The sequence below is a fragment of the Carya illinoinensis genome, chromosome 10 (genome assembly GCF_018687715.1).
Source record: "Carya illinoinensis cultivar Pawnee chromosome 10, C.illinoinensisPawnee_v1, whole genome shotgun sequence".
NCBI lineage: Eukaryota > Viridiplantae > Streptophyta > Magnoliopsida > Fagales > Juglandaceae > Carya > Carya illinoinensis.
Window position 1 is genome coordinate 33,934,302 of NC_056761.1, and position 22,378 is coordinate 33,956,679.

General features: G+C 37.9%; 2 protein-coding genes across 2 annotated transcripts; both read left to right on the plus strand.

Annotated features, from left to right (window-relative positions):
- Positions 1–1,022: 1,022 nt before the first annotated feature.
- Positions 1,023–1,721, plus strand: LOC122278668. Its single transcript, XM_043088853.1, has one exon. The coding sequence runs from the start codon at positions 1,023–1,025 to the stop codon at positions 1,719–1,721; it is 699 nt and encodes a 232-aa protein (XP_042944787.1).
- Positions 1,722–1,736: 15 nt separating this feature from the next.
- On the plus strand, positions 1,737–4,137 carry LOC122278670. Its single transcript, XM_043088854.1, has 3 exons — positions 1,737–2,171; positions 2,271–2,348; positions 2,650–4,137. Exons 1-3 carry the CDS (start codon positions 1,737–1,739, stop codon positions 4,135–4,137), a joined length of 2,001 nt encoding a protein of 666 aa, XP_042944788.1.
- Positions 4,138–22,378: the final 18,241 nt, after the last annotated feature.

Below are 22,378 nucleotides of genomic sequence, written 5' to 3' on the forward strand. Positions count from 1 at the left end.
AAAGATAAGAGAAAATGGATGTTGACAGGGTTTTATGGGCATCTTGAGGCTTGCAGAAGGGAAGAAGCGTCAAACTTATTAACTTCTATTAAACCTCCAAACCATCAAGCTTGGTGTGTTATTGGAGATTTCAATGAGATTGTCTTAAGTGATGAAAAGGTTGGGGGAAACTAAGAGGGGAAAGGTTGATGGAGAGTTTTAGAAGGGCCTTAGTGTATGGGGATTATATGACCTTGGCTGGAAAGGGGATAAATTCACATGGAGTAATAGACATAGGGATGAAACTTTCACCAAGGAAAGGCTTGACAGGGTTGTAGCAAACAAAAGTTGAACTGAAGAACCTAAAGGAGTGAGTGTGGAGATAATGGCAGCAAGAAGTGCAAATCATAAGCCTGTTTTGCTTAAAGGGTTTCATGTAGAAAGAGTTTTGTCACAAGGATTTAGAGGATGAGTGTGGGAAAGTAATTGAGGAAGGGTGGCGGCAAGATGTTGGGGGGAGAGAACCTATTGGGAAATTAAAACTACTGCTTAAAAGGTGTACTAAGAGGCTATCAAGGTGGAGTAGAAGGTCCAGTACAGATAAGGGAAAGGTACTTAGAGAAAAAATAAAAGCTCTAAAGAATTTACAGCTTCACGAAGGCTGGCATAATATTGAAGAAATTAGCAGGCTACAAAAAGAGGTGGGTGGGTTACTAAAACAAGAGGACTTGAAGGGCAAACAAAGAGCAAAAAAAACTGGTACAAACATGGAGACATGAATACAAAATGTTTTCATGCTTGTGCTAGTCAAAGGAGAAAAAAGAACACCATAAAGCAAGTTACTGATGAGTAGCATAGAATTTTGACCAAAAGAGACGAGATCGAGGGGGCATTTATGGGTTACTTTAAGAAGCTTTTCAAGTCCACAAGGCCAAGTTTAGTATGATACGAGGCTTGTTGTTTGAGATGTGCTTTCTAGTAGGGTTTCACGCTGCTAGGGTTTCACGTCGCTAGGGTTCAAGCCGCTAGGCTGCTGCGTTTGCATGGCTGTTGCCGAGGGTATCTTGGTAACGGCTCCTGCTAGGCCACGTTCTTTTGCAGAATTGGTCCAGGCTTCTCCACAGCCTCTTCCTGAGGTTTTGGTTCCTTTTTGGGCTCCAAAATCTGTGGATGGAGAGGTGTGTGTCTTATTCAATAAGGATGAAATTGATAAATCGGCGGCTCCATTTCGGTTCTCTATTGTCCTTAAATTTCTACATCAGCGATCTTCTTTAGATTCGATCAGAGCTTTCATTCGTGCTAGATGGGGTCTCACCAAGCAACCTATTGTTCCCTCAATGTTAAGGCCTCGTAACGTTTTCATCCAGTTATCGACTGAGGAGGATTTTGTTAAGGCTTTGACGAGAGAGGCGACAGATATTAATGGTGTGGTGTATCGTGTCTTCAAGTGGACTACAGACTTTCAGGAGGATAAAGAACCTGTCTTTGTGCCTGTCTGGATTTCTTTGCCTGGTCTTCCCCCAAACTATTATCATGACTCTTTTCTGCGTTGTATTACGGCTTCTCTTGGGAGATATTTGAAACGGGATAACCCTACCAAACGTGCTACTCGGACAGAGGGGGCACGAGTTTGTATCGAGATGGATGTTTCGAAGGAGCCATTGAGGGCGTTTTGGATTGGTATCCCTCGACAACCTCATAGTTTTCTGCAGCAAGTGATATATGAGACGTTACCTACATAATGTATGAAGTGCAATATGCAAGGACACAATGAGAAGACTTGTAAGATAAACGGACATAAAAAGGTGAGTGATCATGAGCCTAAAGATGATGGAGGGAGGATGGATTCGACTCGGATGAGCAAAGATCAGGAAAAACTCCAAAAGGAGAAGGAGAATGATATGGAACAAGGAATGGTGATTTTTGAAGCAAGAGAAACAAGTGATCCACTGAAGTTGCATGATGATGGAACACATATTCAAGTAGATAACCAAGAAACTGAGAATAATCCAATTGACGCCTTGAATAATTTAAGACAGGAAGTGGCCAATACAGATGGGGCCGAAGAGTTAACGCCGGCTTCTTCTCATGAGGACTTGGATGCACAAAAGGAGACTTTGTTAAAGGAGGGCAGACCTGACCTGCATGCTGTGCCTAATGTGATGGAAGCCATGAATGAGTTGCATGCAAATGTAGTAATTTCTTACATATATACTGGGGGGGAAGAGAATGATTGTCTGATTGTGGATGGTATTGTGGAGGAACCTGGATTGATTGTTATGGATGATTAGTTCGGAAATCTTGTGGAGATGAATGAACATAATGTTGCTGAGGAAAATATTACGGAAAGAGAAGAAGGGGAATTTCAGGTTTGCTCAAAATAAAAAATGGAAGGACATGTACAACACTTGGCCAAAGGTAAGGATTCTATATCTGATTCTGAAGTACAAGTTGAGATTGAAAAAGGAAAAAAACTAAGGCTGTTAAGATAAGGGGATCCGCAAGGGTTAAAAGCAAACCCTCTAGATTTGCCTTATGATGAGTTCATACTTATTCTGGAATGTGAGGGGCCTGGGTACGTCAAGAAATAGATTGAAGAAATTAATTGAGAAATTGAAGCCTAAAGTACTAATGATTGCTGAACCTATGATTTCTCAAAATCGAATCCAGGTATGGAGAGATCGGTATAATTATGATAGTTGTGTTTCAAATGAAGATGTGGGGGGAAAGATATGGTTGATGTGGAAAGATGATACTAATTTGGTAGTGCAGGCCATGGGAGATCAGTTTATTACGGTTAAAATGGTGGAAAATTCGAAAACTATTCTCATGACTATAGTTTATGCAAAATGTTATTACCAGGATCGAAGACGTTTATGGCGCGATTTAGAAGTAACTAATCTGCAGAATGTGCCATGGATTGTTGTTGGCGATTTTAATATCATTAGAAATGATAGTGAAAGACGCGGGGGGAGGCCCAGAATTTCTGTGGCTATTAAAGATTTTAATAATTCTATTGATATATGTGGCTTAATGGAGATGAAGTTCAGTGGGTCATCGCTGTCGTGGTGTAATGGGCACATTAATCTTACTCGCAGTTGGGCTCGTCTGGATCGTGGTCTTCTTAATGCATTGGGATGTGATGAGTATCCAGATGCCCATCTTAATTACTTGGCTAGAACGTCGTCTGACCATGTGCCCATACATTTTACATTGCCCAGGAAGGTAGTGCATTATGGTTATCCCTCCTTTAAATTTCAGCAAATGTGGACTACACATGATTCCTTTCTTGAGTGTGTTTCTAAGGTGTGGTCGGCAGAAGGGTCGGGGTTAGCAATGTCCAGATTAGCTTTTAAACTCAAAACTCTAAAAGCTGCTCTCAGGGTCTGGAACAAACAAGTATTCGGAAGGACTGAATCAAATATTGCAACGCTGGAAGGGCGTATTAAGAATATTAAGGCTAATCTACAGAGTTCTTATTCTCAAGAGGAGGAGATGGATCTTATGGCTTCCCAGTTGGAGTTAAAGGTCTGGCTGGACAGAGAAGAACAGAGGTTATCTCAGCAGGCTAAACAAACTTGGCTGCCAAAGGGTGAAGCTTCCCCTGTTTTCTTCCGAGCAGTCAGTAGACAGAAGTATTATCAAGTGGCTAAGATGCATTTAGCGGATGGTAATATTCTTACTTCTCCCGAACAAATACATAATGGTGCTGTGGAATATTTTAAAAATTTTCTGGAGGCTCTTCTATCAGGTGATATGCCAAACTTGGAAGGCCTGGTTGATAAGATGGTCACTGAACCCGATAATGCAGATTTGTGTAGAGTGCCATCTCAACAGGAAATTAAGGAGGCTGTTTTCTCTATTCCGGTGGATAGTAGTCCGGGACCTGATAGGTTTGGCTCTGGATTTTATCGAGCATGTTGGCAGATTATTTATAAGGAGGTTGTTGAGGCGGTGGTAGAATTTTTCAGTGGTGTAATGCTTCCAAGATTTTATTCAACCTCATTCTTGGTATTAATTCCGAAAATTCCTAATCCCACTAGCTTTGATAAATTTTGCCCGATTAGTTTATGCTTGGTGTTTTATAAGATATGCTCTAAAATTCTGGTTAATCGGTTATCTTCGATATTATCCAGAATTATTTCGCCGGAACAATGAGCTTTTATTCAAGGTCGGAGTATTTTTGAAAATATTAGTCTCACTCAAGAGATGTTCCATGGTTTAAATAAGCCAGCTCGGGGGGTAATGTTGTTTTAAAGATTGACATGGCGAAAGCATATGATAGCATTGATTGGAGATTTCTTCTACAAGTGCTGAATTCTTTTGGATTTTCCGATGCGGTTTGTGGTATTATAAAACAATGTATTACTACTCCTTGGTATTTCGTGGTTATGAATGGAATCCCGAAAGGTTTTTTTGAGGGGGGTCTAGGACTACGACAGGGTGACCCGTTATCTCTATATCTTTTTATCCTAGTGAAAGAGATTCTCTCAAGGATGCTTAAACAACAAATACAATTGGAGAAGATTAAACCATTCTATCATCCGAGGGGAGCACCTATTATTTCTCATCTACTTTATGCGGATGATATCGTTATCTTTACAAATGGTGGAAAGGCATCTCTGAAGGCTATTTTCAAGGTTATCAAGAAATATGGTGAATGGTCGAGACAAATGGTGAACGAGAGGAAATCTTCTATTTTTTTCTCTAAATGTATGTCTTTAACTCAGCGCAGAAGGATTTTACGTGCGACTGGTTTTAGTGAAGGGACAACACCGTTCAATTACTTGGGCATTCCTATAGTTGCCGGCAGACTCTTGGTGGCACATTTTGAAGGTATTATAAATAGAGTGCGAGATCGTATTGAGGGGTGGAAGACTAGGCTTTTGTCCAGTGGTGCTCGACTTATTCTTTTAAAGTAAGTTTTGCAAAGCATTCCAATTCATTGTCTCTCTATTTTACATACTCCGAGAGGGGTGATGGAAAAATTGGAGCGTCTATTCAGTACCTTCTTTTGGGGAGTTAGAGATGGGAGGTTGAAAAAGAAATGGAAGGCTTGGGAGGAACTCTATCGACCGTTTTTGGAAGGGGGTGTTGGGCTACGGAAGTTGCACGAGGTTCAAACCTCTTTCCATATGAAGCTGGTTTGGAATTTGTTACATGGTAATTCTATTTGGTCGAAGTTATTTCTTGCTAAATATGTACGTCAAAAGCATATGTCTATTGTGGATCCATTAAAAGGGTCTAAATTCTCGAAGATGCTTTTACACAATCTACCGGCAGTGCAGAAGTATTCAAGATGGAATGTCAGAGATGGTAATTTATCTTTCTGGCATGATAAGTGGTTTTCGGCTAGCCCTCTCTCTAACCAACATGAAGTTAGAGAATTATCAGGTTTATCTTTAGCCGAGTGTAAGACTGAAAATGGTTGGAAGGTGGAGGTATTTGACCAGTTGGTAGCGGCGGAAAAATCAGAACAGATCACTGCTGAATTGGGAAGAGTGAAACAGGGGAAAGATGTTCTTATTTGGCTTCCTAAGGCTCATGGCAATTTTTCAACTAAATCTGCATGGGAATGCATTCGGTTACGTAGTCCAAAATTACCTTGGGCTAAATGGCTGTGGAATCTGGCCTTACCAAGAAAAATGTCAATTATCATCTGGAAAGCTCAACATAATTGTCTTCCAGTGGACAATCAAGTGCGCAGAACAGGAATTCCGTTGACATCAAAGTGTGATTGCTGTAGTGAAGGGAGCTATGAAGACCAGAATCATGTTTGGCAACCGGAGAATTTGCAGAACAAATTTGGCATATGTGTGCTATAAACCTAGAGCTGCCATGCTTGCAAGGTAAATCATGGAGAGAAAAAGGTGGAGTTCTGGTATAGGCGTGCTAAAAATTCTTCTCAGAGTGGACAATTAATTGGCATGTTGCCGAGCATTATCACCTGGAGATTATGGGGTCGTCGATGTACTGCTAGAATGGAGAATCGGCAGGAATCTATTCAATCCATTTGGCATTCGATAGTATATTGGTTGGCCTCGGTAGGTGACAATCTTAAGGCGTCAACAAAGTGGTCAGCACGGGACGAGAAAATTCTGAGTAGCTTCCAAATTTCATATAAGCCAAAACGGGTTATGACAAAGATAATTAAATGGATGAAACCCCAGGAAGGATGGTATAAACTGAACGTGGATGGCAGTTCAATGGGTAATCCAGGTAATTCAGGGGCAGGAGGAGTGATTAGAGATTTTAGAGGTAATTTGGTTTTTGGTTTTGCTATAAACACTCGTAATCGGACCAATAATTTTGCTGAATTTATGGGGCTGCTTCAAGGAATCCGGTTTGTAAGGTTTTTGGGTTTAGATAAGGTAGATATCGAGATGGATTCGAAGCTTGTGATAGATTGGATAATGAAGAAGAGATGTGGTCTTTGGTACTTGGAAGACTATTGGGAGGAGTTGCTAAGTCTTCTTCAAGGAATAACATTTCAGATTACACATGTTTATAGGGAGAGTAATTCTTTGGCTGATGGCTTTGCACGATTGGGCGCTGCTGGAGTTAATAAAACATGGAATAAGAGTTCAGATTTACCTTTGCTTCTTAGGGGCATTTTTCGTTTGGATAAGAGTGGATGCTATTATCTTAGATTAAGAACTTGTTCTGGGTAGTTTTTTTGATTGGTTATGATGGCTTTTCTCTTTCTTAAGTTGTATTCATGGTTTTCCTTCGCCTAAAGTGAGGATCTCTTAATAAAATTGGGGAGTGGCCACTCTTGGACATGTGGTCCCGACTCTTTCTTAAAAAAAAAAAAAAAAAAGAATAAGGCAAGTTTAGAAGACATATCAGCTTGCTTCAGGTAAGTGGAGGAAGTGGAGTCAAAAATAACTGAGGGGATGAATGAAAGTCTCACAAAGGTGTTTACAAGAACTAAGGTGGAAGAGACAATCAAGCAAATGGCTCCTTTAAAATCTCCTAGACCAGATGGTTTTAGGAGCATGCTTTTAACAGAATCATTAGACTATCATAGGAGATTAGGTATGTGCAACAACTCTTTCTTGTCTGAATGGGAATGCTTTTGATCCTAATGTGAATTATACTTACATAGCCCTTATTCCTAAGGTAGATCAACCAAAATCTGTAACTGATTGTAGACCCATAAGTTATTGTAATGTCCTGTATAAAATTTTGTCTAAAGTAATTGCTAATAGATTAAAAAAGGTTTTGTCAGTGATAATATCTCCAGCCCAAAGTGCTTTTATTTCAAGGAGGTTAATTTCCAACAACATAATGGTGGCATATGAGGCCTTACACATGATGAAAACAAGACAAAGGGAAAAGGGAACCATGGCAATCAAATTAGACATGTCCAAAGCATATGAAAAAATTGACTGAGGCTTCTTAGAGGCAATGATGATGAAATTGGGATTTTGTGAAAGATGTATAGACCTGATAATGAACTGTGTGACCTCAGTTTCCTACTCAGTGCTTGTTAATGGCAAACTAGGCGGGGTTTTCTCACCAACAAGAGGGTTAAGGCAGGGAGATCCTCTATCCACATACCTATTTATAATCTATGCAGAGGGGCTAAGTACACTGCTCAACCACTCAGATCAAAATGGCTTCACAAGAGGAGTAGTTATGGCAAGAGGGGGCACAAAAGTCAATCATTTGGTCTTTGTAGATGATTGTGTCTTATTTGATAGAGCTAGAGTGGATGAATGGAAGCAAGTTGCAAAGGATTATTTACGATTATGAGAGTGCCAAAGGATAGTTCTTGAATAAAGAAAAAACATCAATTTTCTTTAGCTCAAACACCAAAGAAGAGGTCAAGCAACAAATACTAAGAGCTAGTGGGGCAGTTATGTGTGGCAACTATGAAAGATATCTTAGTCTTCTAGCTTTAGTTGGGAGACCAAGATAAAATAATTTTATAAACATCAAAGAAAGAGTATGGCAAAAAGTAAGCAACTAGAAAAACTAGTTCCTGTCTATAGCTGGAAAAGAGATTTTGATTAAAGTTGTTCTTCAATCAATACCTACATACACTATGAGTGTGTCTAAAATCCCCCAAAAAAACAAAAAAAATTGTGGAAAGAGCTTAATGGAGTAATATTGTCTAAGTTTTGGTGGGGTAACCATAGTAGCAACAGAATGGTGCAATGGCAAAAGCTGGGGGAAGATGGGAAAGCATAAGGCAAGAGGGGTTTGAAATTTAGGGATATAGAGAGTTTCAATACAGCTCTACTAGCCAAACAAGGGTGGAGAATGTTGCAAAATCCAACTTCTATGGCTGCTATGGTGTTTAAGGAAAATTATTTTAAAAATTATAATTTGATGGAAGCAAAGCTGAGGTTCAAACCTTGTCTTATATGGAGCAATGTATGGGAAGCTATGAAATTATTGATGGAAGGTTTAAGATGGAGGGTAGGGAATCGTAAAAGCATCAGAATATGGAGGCACAAATGGCTAAGTATGCCTACCTCCTATTGTGTACAATCAGCTGTAAAGATTCTTGAAAGAGATGCTTCTGTTGATAAGCTGATAAATCAAGACATAAGGGAATGGAAAGAGGATTTGGTGAAGGAAATTTTTTAAAAGGCAAAAGTTGAGCAGATTCGTAGCATTCTGGTCAATAGAGTGGGTTCAAAGAAAGGTATCTTCTCGGTAGAAGTGCTTACTATGTAGTTATTGAAAAAAAGAGAATAGAAAAGGGTGAATCATCTATGGATCAGGGAGTGGATCCAAGATGGAAGAGCATATGGAAGCTAGAAGTGCCAGGTGCAGTCAAATTTTTCCTTGGGAAAGCAAGTAACAATTTACTTACAACAAAGGTGAATCTATTCAAGAAGAAGATAACAGAAAACCATCAGTATCCAATTTGTTGTGAAGAGGAGGAAACAATACTGCATGTCTTATGGCTATGTCCAACTACAAGAGATGTGTAGGCAGACTTGATAAGGCAATTACAGAAATGGGTAAGCACAGAAGGTAGTTTTCTCGACTTATGGGAGAAAATGAAGGAGATGCTGAGAAAGGAAGAACTGGAATTAGTAGGAACCATGTTAAGGAAGCTGTGGTTAAGAAGGAATGAGCTCCTATTTGAGAATACATTTCAAAGTCCAAGCAGATTGATCTGGTATGCAAGAGCAGTGCTAGAAAAGTTCCAAAAAGCACAGAAGAATGATACTACAGAAGAAGGAAATGGGGCTGCAATATAAAGGTTGAATAGAGTTAGACATCAGAGTTTGTCAAAACTAGAAAAAGATTTTGTTAAAGCAAACTGGGATGCCTTTCTTAAGAAGCAAACAAGACAATGGGAGTTGGGGTCATAGTTCGAAATGAGAAGGGTGAGTGATAAAGGATTCAAATTGCATAATTAAGTTGTTTAAATGAGTGATTTATTTTATCAAATAAGGATTGAACACTTAATTATGCATCAAATTTTAATATTGAATGTCAAATTAATTGATGCCAATATTTTATACACATAAAGTTCTATATTTGCCTTTTAAAGAATTACATTTTTAATGTACTGCAGGGCATGTATGAAAATATTAAAAGATAATAAAATTCAGCTGGATGAGGAGTAGGACATATGAAATTAACACAAGATGAAGGGGCATTTCAAAATTTTCACAGAGAGCATCACGCATAGACAGAGGGGCTGCTTCTATTTTATTTTTTTTACTTTACTTTCATTTTGTTTGGACGGCTGGAGGCTTCATTTCCAGGCCTAGGAGGAGAGTAGTTTTGAGTTTTATTTTTCTTTACTTTTCATTTAGACTTTTGGAGCGGCTGTTTTTGTTTTTTTTCTCTTGCACTTTACTTTTTCGTTTAGATGGGAGGCAGCCGGATATGTTTTGGAGACTTTTCTTTTTCATTTTACTTTCTGGACTTCACGGCTGGAAGCTTTTGTCCAGGCCTAGGGTAGAGTAGTTTAGGGTGGAATTTATTTTTCCTTACTTTTCGTTTTAGACTAGAGAGTCTTTAGCAGCTATTTTCTTGGCTGGCTTTTACAGTTCAGCAGGGGGAAAAGACATAGGCGGCTGGTTTTGGCTTTTTTTCCTTTCACTTTGTTCTTCGTTCGGGCGCAGCAGAGGAGGGGAGCAGACTGCTTTTCATATTTTTATTTTTTTTTCTTCTTTCATTAGCTTTGTAGAGGTTCGGACCGGAGGCCGCTGCTTTGATTTTTTTCTTTTGCTGTTATTTTTACAGTTTCGTTTTGACGGGATTGGAGGTCGGCCATGGTTTGCCAGATATTTACTCTCTCAGTTTTGATTTTATTCTTCATTTCTTGTCTTTTTTTCATTCGATCGGTCAGTTTCATTTTACTTTTATTTTGCTGGTTCCTTTTCCAGAACTTACGGGCGGAAGCTCTCTCTCTCGCATTCATTCGGTAGCTCTTAGATTTGTAGTTTTTTTCTTCTTCTTTCGTTTCCAGACCTGTTCGGCGTCAACTGTGGCCAGTTTGGAGTTATTTTTATTACGTTTCCAGCTTTATTTTCTTAGTTGTTTCTTACCTGCTTTATTTATTTTTCTGTATTTATTTTTGTACAATAATTTGAAATGTTAGAATTTATCATTTTAAGCATTTTATTAATTTAGAGATGATAGGCTAGATTTTGGACTTGGGATTCAATGAGTAACCTATGACTGTTTTGGAGTGAATTTTCTTCCATGATTATTTGATTTCAATGATTAACTTGTTAGATAATATTTCAGTTTACATCTAGGAAGGATTGAAGTTCTTTGTTCTTAGTTTAGATTAGTTGTAGACGTAAAGGCACAATTAATACTTGAACAAGCAACAAGACTTTGATGGCTTTCTTTCACTATTTTACAATTGTTATATAATCTATCAAGTAGTTTTATTAGGCTAAGAATTGTGATTCATTGCTATATTATCCGACCATGATTTTTAGGAATGAGAGCATGGTTGAGAGAAGATAAAAAGAGAAGTAAATCCATCTCCAAATCAGTGGGTGAAAATTGTATCCCAAGTGTTTGTTTTATTGTTTCTTACAAGTTTAATTCATTTGCTACACATTTTCTCTAAACTTCTTAGTTTTGGTAATTTTAAAAAAATAGATTCACATTTATTTTCATCTTTCATAATTGATACTTTTTTTACATAAAGGAAATCTCACGAACGCTTTGATAACTCTTTGTCCCTGTGGAATACGATCCTGGACTCATCCTTGTATTACTTTGACAGCTTCTACGCTTGGAAGACAAAATTATAAGCTGATCAGTGAGGTAATGGCTACTGCTTGTGATAAAAAGTCATTTACTACTAAAACTGACTTGGCAAAATGCTTGGCACTATGGCATACTTTGAACCTTCGTAGAGAGCTAGGGTGTGGCAAATTAATTGTGGAAGGGGATGTTCAAGTAATCATAAGAGCCGTTAATAGTGAAGAGGAAGATTTGTCTTTCATGGGACACATCATTGAAGATATAAAAGAAATCCTTTGCTGCAAACCAGATTGGTTTGTTAAATACACATAGAAGTAGTAATGGTGTAGCACACATGTTAGCAAAGGCAGCCTTAAGGTTTGAACCAAATTTGATTTGAATCGAGGAGGGCCTGTCTTTATTTACTCTCTTGTATCAAGTGAAATGCAATGTAATACTGAAGTTAATGAATGAAAGGTTACAAGGTTTATTTCAAAAAAAAAAAAAAAACTCAACTTATTTAATTAGCTAGGTCCCGACACATGGGTATTAATTCAACTACAGAATAAACTTTATTATATAATGCCTTTCGGGAACCCTCTCAACTCAACAACTAATTAAGAGATCCATTCGAGGAACATAGAGACTAGTTGAATTAATGGCCGGCATATTAACGCCTTAAAGCTAGCTATCTCAATGATTACCAAGAGGTCATTTAGTGAGGATAAATTCAAGAGATCCTTGGGTGAGTCGGAGAAAATGGATTCTACTTTGTTAGGGTAAGCATTCATTTTTTACACCTCAAGCCTAGAGGGATTCGTCCTAAGAAATGATCCCACCTGTTCATGAATTCATGCAATTGGCGATAGCAACATGATATATCACTTAGGATCGAGCTGTATATATACTGTCAAATATAAAAATGAGATAATTGTTAATCAAAAGAAATCTTAGAAAGCATGGCATTTTGCTTTTGATAATTTCCCTGAAACCTGTAAGCAGATTATATGCTGTTCTTTGAAGCAGCTTCCAATTAATTTCTGCACAACCTTTTTTTTTTTTCCACCAACTTCAACCAAATTTGCGAAGATATGCTCAGCTCGGTGATTAGAGAATAATATAATGTCACATAACAGGCGGCGCAAGTCAAGCCAGCATGAGCAACAAACCAATTTGGGCCAACCTAAAACTGATAGATCTTCTATAAATGCATCCTAGATTAAATGTTTGAACATGAGAGAAAACTAGCTAGTCTTTTAAGACAGTTTTTCTAAGGGGGAAAAAAAAAAAAAACGACATTATCGCGAATTACATTTAACTCAACTAGTGTTTTAACATTCGTAAGAACATTTATTGTATAAAATGTGTTCAAAAGTTCTTTAAGATTAGTAGAAGTTTCTTTAAATGTTAATGGTAACACGACGAACGTAAGTTACAGCTTGGGACAGAAAAAGCTGTCTTAAAAAGTATTCGAACATATTATCTTATCATTCAAACAATAGAGAAAATTAGCCAAGGCCCACAAAATTTTTTTGAAAATTCAAATTATTTCCTAGATTTTATTCATAATTCTATAAATATAGAAAATGGCCCTCCAAGAATTTATGATTCCCATCTATCCTCCAAAATTTCTTAAAATTTCATTATTCATAGAAGTGCCTATCTCCAATTTTCTTTCCCGGCCCGTACCCCCAAAATTTTGTAGAATTTCCATATATTATATACTTTTAAGAATGTGGCCCCATCAAAATTAAGTTAAAATTAAGTTTAGGATAAATAACAAACTCATTAATATGGATGCCAAATTTTTTTTATTATACAATATTAGAATATTAAGCTTCTTAATATGGACTCAAAATGAAAATACAAAAAAAAAAAATCAATTCAGATTGATGATTAATATGAAAAATACTTGAGAGGTTTTACCCCCTTAGACTTCATTGAGCAAGAAATATTTATTTAAGGTCTTAGTTATATAGCATTATATATTTAATGTGATACAAAAATATCTATATAGTAAATGAAACTTGATAAATAACTTGCAAACTAAAATGAAATATAACCTTCTAAAAGATCATTACAAAAATAATAATAAATGAATATTATTCCATGAAATGTTGTCATTAGAAATTTGAAATATATATTAAGTTGTATTTTTAGAATTTTATTTCTACGTATATGTAGCATATTATAGATATCTAATTTTATATATAGTTATGCTTCTAGAATAATTTTATTTGAAGGCCTTTAAACCACACGTCATCTAAGTAGTATAATTTGATTTAAAAGATAAATTTTAAAATTTGAATATTACAAATCAAATTATATCATGTGCATGGTATGTGATGTAAACGCCTTCAAATAACACTACTCTTTTTGTTTTACATAAATGTGTCACAAAGTAAAAAATTGGCCCTCCTTCTGAGAAATTGCTGGCTTTGCCATTGAGAATATTAAATGATAGCCATGTTCGGATATCGGATAATTACCTGAACTGAACCGACCACAATCGGAAACACAACAGAAATTTCTGTTTCCAATTTATTTTGCTTCAGGTCGGTCATTTCAGCTTAGATCGGTTCGGAAGCTTCATCTTTCAAATCAAATTATGTCATGTGAATAGTATGTAGTGTAGAAGCTTTCAAATCGAATTATTCACTAATATAATCCCTGCACATGTACTTAAATAAGTAAAATATGTATTGTTCAAGGTTTTTTTAATATGTACAAACTATAAAATAGCCATGTAAAATTTATTTTATATAATTAATTAAGATCATACTTAATTAGAATACCAAGTTAAAATACTGAACTAAAACTCACTTAAATACTTAAGCAAGTGTGGTCTACAAGTATTTACGACCATCTATAATATGATAAGATTGGCTATTAACTACCAATTAATATGCTAGCTATTGTTTAGCTGTCTTTTGTGTTCGTCCACCAATGCCAAAGTTAGTTTTCACTCGAAAGTCTAAAATCTTGAGTGTGTTTAAAACCATGAGAGACAACTTTACCATTTAAGTATCATCCATTTTGACGCACTATTCCGCTTCCCACCAATCCCCATTCCTCATAAAGCCCGTCTGTCATGGTTGTCACTTTTCTTATCGTGCCAGTAGGATGCAGCATGAAATGCGGCCACCCATGGCAAGTATTAAGGTCCGACATCAGGGGGAGCCACTCACATATGCATTTAATGCACTCAATTCCCCTCTGGGGTTGGGGGGACCAGATCTCACACAGTCCCAGTCTCATTAATGCATCGAGATAGGGAAACTAGGACAAACTGTTGATCGAGGCCCTCTATAGCAGATCCCTTCTGGCCCCTTTTCCCTCACATTTCTAGCCCATTCCCCTCGTGGCCCGCAGGGCCACCAGGTGGAATGGGCCCAACCCATCGCACCTGAATCCCCATTCCAGTACCCCGTTAATTCCCTAGCGCTAGCGCTGGGGGAATGTAAAATTTTCCACACTTCTTAACACTTTATTTACTCTAGCGAACTTCCTAAATGACCATACAGTTCCCTATCTTGAGAATACATGCAACTATCACTTCGGATTGTCCAGTCACACTTCCCTCTCAGGTTCATCATTTGTCGCCTCCCACCCTATTAACTCTCCCCTTTGATTACCATTATGAGCCCCATTTGACTTCTATATGTCCTCCCTCCGTCCATTACTCTCTTCATCTGTCCCACCACTCACACCAGCCCTCCTTCTGAGATGTCTTCCATTACTTTGTAAGGCTTTTCCTGTAACAAGCACCATTCCTACAATGGGTCGGCTTGGATGTCGACCATTGATGCCCTTTGGGAAACATACTTGATCTCAAAGTCTGTGACCTTGGAGCTTCCTGAGGCCTGGCACGCCACTGTTAATTCGACAAGCAACTCCGAAAGGGTGGCTCTGTACACCAGAGCTTTCTCCCACTGGCTCAGACTACCTTTTTGCCGCCTAAAATTCAATGTTGTGGACTTCCTGGGTCGGGCTCCATTGTAATTGTACCCCTTCACTTGGAGAACTTTCCTACCATGTTGTGTGGCATGTCGCATGGTTCTAGAACCCCTGGAGAGGAGTACCCAAACTCAACTGGGCGGGAGTTTCTATTCACTCACATGGACCAGACACTAAGGGGGAACGTGTTTTTCTAATGCCAAGCAATGGCAGAGTAAATCTTCTTTGTGTCAGGAGAAGAATGGGAATTCGCTCCCGGGGAGGTTGCCGCCTGCGAGTTCTTGATCTAATCCAATTAGGGGGTTGCTCCAGTAATAAAAGGATTGACTTTGATTTGTTCGACTGGGAAAGGGACCGTATTTAGTTGGTGTATGTATGGGTTTAGCAACACAAGTATGAGGTATGGTTCAATGCCTTCCTAACTTCCTCGAGACATTAGGGGAGCCAACCTTCAAAGCCTATGAGTGTTCAAGGATAGATGGGCATTCGACTTTGGAGGTCCTAACAACCTTAACGGGTAGAGAGGATGATCCGCCCTTCCCCTCTACTGACCACACGCCTCCTAAAGGTTTGACCACAATATTCTCTCCACTACTAAAGTCAAATCTTCATCCTTGTCAGGGTCATCATATGACCGCAATATTCCCTCCACTTCTAAAGTTGATTCGAGATCTCAATTGGCCCGCACTACGAGTGGAGACCTAGAGCCGAAGTCGGCCAAAGTGGGTAGAGAAAAAGGGCTTGGGCCATCACAAGCATCGAACGCTCCCTATTCCTCAGCCCTTGGCCCTCGTGGGAGACTGACGTCTCAAAGCAATGAAGGGGATTCATTGTCATGTCTCACCTGGTCATCAACAAGGGATGCCAAGGCTGAGGTGGTCTGAGGTCTGAGTGATGACTACCCAATTAAACAACCTCTTTTCCTTGGTGTGTTTCACTCTCTCCTTCACTTACTACTTGGCTTTAAGGAATTAACTTCCTACTAAATTTTCTATCAACAAGCTGTCGAGTTACTGGTAGGCTGGGTTGTGGACGGGCAAGCCAAGGTGAAGATCGAGGCTAATGCTTTGGGCACACTCGACGAGCACGCATAGAGCAAGATGTTCTGCCATAGAACAAGCTCTTCAGACATCTCACTAAAGGCCAATGTAAGGTTGAGTTCGCCCTCATGGTCGAAAAGGAGACCATGAGGTAGGAAAAATTTTGTCTCCAATTCGTCGTGACCCACATTCTGAGTTTTTTAATCCCACAAGCATTTTGAGAAAGAGTTACGGTCCCGGGATGAAAAGGTGGTAAGGCCGGATGCTGAGCTTATTGAAGCCAGCAAGAAATTTGATCGGCTCACTCCCTAACTTGTGCCGGCTAAGCCAATTTGCAATCAGGCTTGGAGCCGCGACTATTTTTTAGGTTGGAGAAGCTGAAGGAGTACTGGATGGACCCTACTGTTAAGATGTATTTGGTGGTCATCCCATTAAATCACCATATGGTACCTACAAGAGAGAAGAGAAGGGGTGGCTAGAGCAGAGAATCTTCTGATGCCAAAGTATGTTTTCTATTAGGAGTCTGAAATCTTTGGAGCATTTAAAATCATGAGATTCAACCTTACCGCTTAAGTATCATCCCTTTCGAGACACTATTCCACTTCCCTCTAGTCCCTATTCCTTGTAAAGCCCGTCCATTATGAAGCTACCATCAGCAGGTATCGAGGTCCAACCTTGGCGGGAGCCACTCTCAAATACATTTAAAATACCTTGTAAAGGCAAAAATTGGCTAGGATTAGATGACTATATGATAAGGCTTATCTTATTATTATATTTGAAATTATTGGATGAGTGTAAAATAATTATTGATTTATCTCTAAACAATATTAAGTTTATCTAGGAGTCTTAGAGGTTATTTAGATAAGTCATTGACGTAAAAATAGAGTCCATGAGGATCTGTATTTATCCAGAACGAAAGCTAAAGAGAGATCAGTCACTACAGAAGAGTGTTATCGCAAAATTTCAGCAATTCATAAAGAGACGTTCTCACGACAGATTCTATCCATCAGCAGAATCCTACTTCAATTGAAACTCTTTCGAGATTGTCTATTTAAAAGATCCTATTAGTTAGGATCTGTAGAGATTTAGATATACATATTTTCTAGAGCATTTTCTAGTGCATATTTTGGTGAGAAAATTTCTTAGTGAATTTCATAGTTGTGATCTCTCATTGCGTGTGATCATGCTTCAAGTGTGAAGGATCATTGATTGGATTTTAGCCACTGGAGTTCCATGGGAGAAGTCAATAGTTTGAAGATCACCAGAAGTTTTGGCTACTACTGCGGTAGAAGACAACTGGGTCATTTGTCTAGACAAGTAAGAGAATAAAGTTACAAAGGTTTTGTAATTGAGAATTACTTGTAATTGATTTTTAAATAATAAGATTAACTTTCCTGGGTTTGGCTACCCTATAAGGTTTTACCTTTAAAGAGCTCTTTAAAGGGTTTCCTTTCATAATCAATCGTTATATCTTGAAAGTTCAGTTATTTATTTTAAGTATTTAATTCGTTATATAATCTTAATTATTGAGATCTAACAAATTTATTCAAGAAAATTGGTAGATAATTTCGTAGTTTTATAGGAGTACTTGGAGAATTTCAATTGGCATTAGAGCGTGGTTCACTCAATCGAGTGTAATCATGCCCTTGTAAATCATGTTGACATCATTGTATGTCCCGCCACACTTCGATGATGATATAGATCTCATTGTAAGGAAATTCATAAAATTCTTATTTTATAAGAAAGCTAATGGAAAACAAAAGTGAGGTAAGGAATTTTTTGCAAAGAGAAATAAGTTTAAAAATTGGAATAAAGATAAATTTGAGAAAAATGACAAAGTTATCTGTCATGAATGCTTAGGATATGGTTACATAAGAGTTAAATGTCCAAACTTTAAGAAAAATAAAGGAAAAGTATTGAATGTCACACTTAGTGATAGTTCAAGTTTATCATCTAATGATGAAAAATCTTTTATAGTTGTTTCTACTATTGTGAATGATTTTCCTGATATTGCACCAACAAAATCTGAAAGTGGTTGTGATTACAATGATTCTGATGTATCACTTGTTGATGCTGACCAAGAATTAAGTTTACAGGAAGCATACGATGATGTGTGTGAATAAGTGATCAAATTAATGAAACTCAACAAGAAGTTATACAATAGATTTACTGCGGGGAGAATGAGAAAAACAATCTTTCTAAGGCATTAAAAATTCTTGTTGTTGAAGTATCAATATTAAAAGATCAAAAGGCTGCACTAGAAAAAGAATTGGAAAAGTTATAGGAGTAAAAACAAAAAACAACAACATAGAAATTAGAAGAAATGTTGAGTTTTCAAAAATCTAGTTATGATCGCATAGGTTTGGGGTATTTGACTTCCCAAGGTATGGAACTTAAAGACTCATCATCTGATGCCACTTCATCAAAATATATCATTTTTGTTCAAGGAAGTCAAGATGAGGAAGCTCCAAAAAAGGCCATGTCTAAAACTCATGTTCCAAGAGCCTCACATGATAGATTAATGACAAAGAAATCCAACCAAGGTAAGTCCAAAGGTAAGTTTATTTCTACTTGTCATTATTGTGGTATTATCGATCATATAAGGTCAAATTGCTTTAACTTGAATAAAGTAAAAAAAAAATGAAGATAAAAGAAATCTAAAGAGGAAAAGAAAGAGTCTAGAGAATCAAGTTTGTAATATGAGTCAACAAATCAACTTTTTAAGTCTCAAACTTGGTGAACTAGTAGACTTTTGCTTTCAAAATAAAGAAATGATTATACAAAGTGGTGTTGATGAAAAGAATAGACCAAAGTTTAAAGCAAAGTGTGTGACGCCCCCAAATCCCACGTACGGACACGTGGAAATTGAGACGTCGGGATGATGACAACACGGGTCACCACCCTATCGCCAGGTGCCAAGTGCCAAGTGTGTCAACATGCAACAAGTATGCAAAAGAAAACGCGCAGCGGATAAATAAAGTCATATAACTAAGTACCAGAATTTTCTTAGTTTAATACAAACCCGATCAAAACATACATAATAAAATATTACAAGTCACAAATATTGTTTCAAAACCAACTACAAGGCATAAACTCCAAATCAATACTCTGGCGGAGCCGCCTCCTCAGGCTCAGCCTCCTCCTCCTCCTCGACCTCTGCATCAAAATCTACGGTACCAAAATGGTGCCGCAGGTAAGTAAAGATCCAAACGCCACAAGGTAAGTAAAGATCCAAACGCCACAAGATAAAGACATATTAAACTCAAAGAATATGCATGAAAGAATGCAAATGCACATACCCCATAAAACTACATTTTTCCACGCACGCCAAAATCCCATTTTGGCCTAAAACATATCCTTTAAACATAACCTCGCCATTATCCCCGATAATGGCCCAAAAACCAGACCATCAGAGCACAGTAGGCGGGAATCGCAGGCAGGACTCTACCACCATCCCTGCTCACCACCGTCTCTACGCGTGCACCGTAGGCGGGAATTACAGGCAAGATTCTACCATCGTCCCTGTTTACCACCGTCCCTACGCCACATGCACTGTAGACGGGAACCACAGACGGGATTCTACCACCATCCCAACACGTGCCTCTGACTCAAACCAATCGTTCACCTATACCAAAAATATTTTTCGCTTGAAAGCCCAGTTTTCAAGTTCCAACACATGTACATACATGCAATGCACACCTCAAGATACAAAACATCCAATCAAACACAAAAACAACAAAACCAAGCAACTTCATCCTCAATCCATCCGACCCCCGAACTCCTCGGACCTAGTCTGGAATCAATCAACCAGTCAAATAATTTATTGTAAGAGTAAAAATATATTTAAATCTAAAATAGAGTTTGGAAAAATACTTACAGCGCTATAAGGTATTTTTCAAAGGATCACGAAGTTGCAAACGGCGGAGAAAAAATAACGTAACAGTGTAAAATACACTATGGCCGTGGGTTGTAAAATACCCACTTTCGAACGAAGACAAACCAAGACATGAAATTGATAAGGAATGTCCTAGAGATGTTTATGAAGCTAATGGAACTGAGTTTTGGCCGTGGGTGGCGATGGAAATGGCGGTAGAAGTGCAAAAAGGGTAGATCGGAGTTAAGCTCGTGGGAGCTGCTCCGAAAATGGATCGGGGCCGAAAATGGGTGGGTTAGGACAGCAAGAGGAAGGGGATGAAGTGGTGAAGAGGTGGTGGCCGAAGGTTGAGCGACGACATCGAAAATGGCCAAAAGTCGTGCAGAAAGGTGGGGCTCTAAGGGGTTAACGGCGGCACGGATGGGGCTGGAAATTGGTGGGGTGGTGCGCCGGCCGGAGGGGAGTCGAACGGTGGTGGCTGTGCCGGCCACGTCAGCCGGCGGCGGTGGGTCTTGGTGGAGAGCTGGACGGCGACGGGAGGGAAGGAGAGAGACGTGCGCATGGGAGGAGAAGGAAAAAGAAGAAGAAGAAAAGAAAGAAAAAAGAAAGAAAAAGGAAAAGGGAAGAAAAGAAAAAGAAAATATCAGGGAAAAGAAATGAGGTCCAGTCCTCACCCCAGAGTCCAAAAACGGAACCGATGAAAATGATTTTAAAAAACCATAAAACGACTAAAACAAATTAAACACCATATCAATTAAAATAAAACCAATTAAAATAAAATGGTTTAAAATAAAAGAACCAATATATTAATTAAATTAAAATACTCATTTAGTGAAAATACACGTAAAAATGGGATGTCACAAAGTGGGTGGTCAAAGAAAATGCCATGTCACATTAATTGATAGGACATTTTGTATATTCTTGCATTCATTGCATATCATTAGTCTAGGACATGCATTTTATTTTTCTATTTTGCTATTATATTTCTGTTTTTCAGTTTTAAATAAGAAAAATATGATATAAAATTTTTTTCTAGTTTGGTTCAAAGTTTTTCTTTAAGGAAAGTGCATGCTTGATATATCAAAGTTTGAGCACTTGTGTTCTCAAATGGTAAATTCTTGAATCTATGCATCTCTACTTTGTGCAATTCACTTTGTGCATACTAACCCTATGAGTCATCTTAGCAAAGTTCATTTTCAATGCACAGTGAAGAACTTGTATGTATGCAAATTATAATTGAAATTTATATTGGTTATTAAGATGCTCATCATAGAGGGAGTTCATGCCTTGAATTGACTAATATTAGTTGAACCTAGTACATTTATAAAGAGCTCTCCCCTTGCCAAACACAAAGAAATAATCCATATAGAAAATGTCGGTGTTAAATTATTGCGGAAAAAGACTAACACCGTACAAGGATCTATCTCTTTAAGTCCTTATAGAAAGAATCGTTGCTTTAATTATTACGGAAAAAAATGAGCAACAAAAAAAATCGACATAAAAAAAGGGTTTTGCAAATTAATGGTTGGAGGAGATGCTCATGTATCTAGGCCCTAGCAAAAAATTTGACTTTTAGGGTGAGTAACGAACTCTTGTGAGCATCCATAAGAAGAAAATACTCTAAATAATAATACCAAAAATATCTTGAAGAATAAAAATAATAAATGTTATGGTATAAGTGTATTCACTCACACACTCACATGAACTTTGACATTGATGATCGTATGAGGAGTGAACATCCGTAATGATTGTGGCAAATGAGAGGGTGTAAATAATCATATTTGTTTTGTGAGATACACTATGGTTGAACTGAGATGATTATAAGCATGTTACTTGTAATTTTGTTTTCACATTCATGTTTATAAAAATAACAAAAAAAAAATTGGCAAATTTTATTTTTTTCTTTCTTCCCAGATCTATGACATATTTTATTGTATTTTTATTTTAATATATAAAATAAATCCAAAAATAGAAATATAAAGTTTCTATTTGGGGTCAGTATGGGGTATTAGGATAAGTCTAGGAGTTGTATTCTAAAACAATAGCATAAGTCCCAGTGGGACTATATGGCTTAGCACGTGCATGGGACTTAAAAGACTTAAAGACTAAAAGACTTGACTGCCTTGGGTGTTTACCTTTAGTTTATCACGCAAGCCCTAGTCCTCAACACCCACATCATCCATCTTGGTTTCTCTTCACTTGGGATTACGTACATATTATCTTCAACTCCCTTCCAAATTCACAGTAGGCCTATTTCAATTATTTTTTTTTTCTTTTCCCAACAGTTTAGGATTCAGCGTATATTTGGTGAAGATGGGGTTGTGAAGGTTGCATACAAAACATTTGGAAT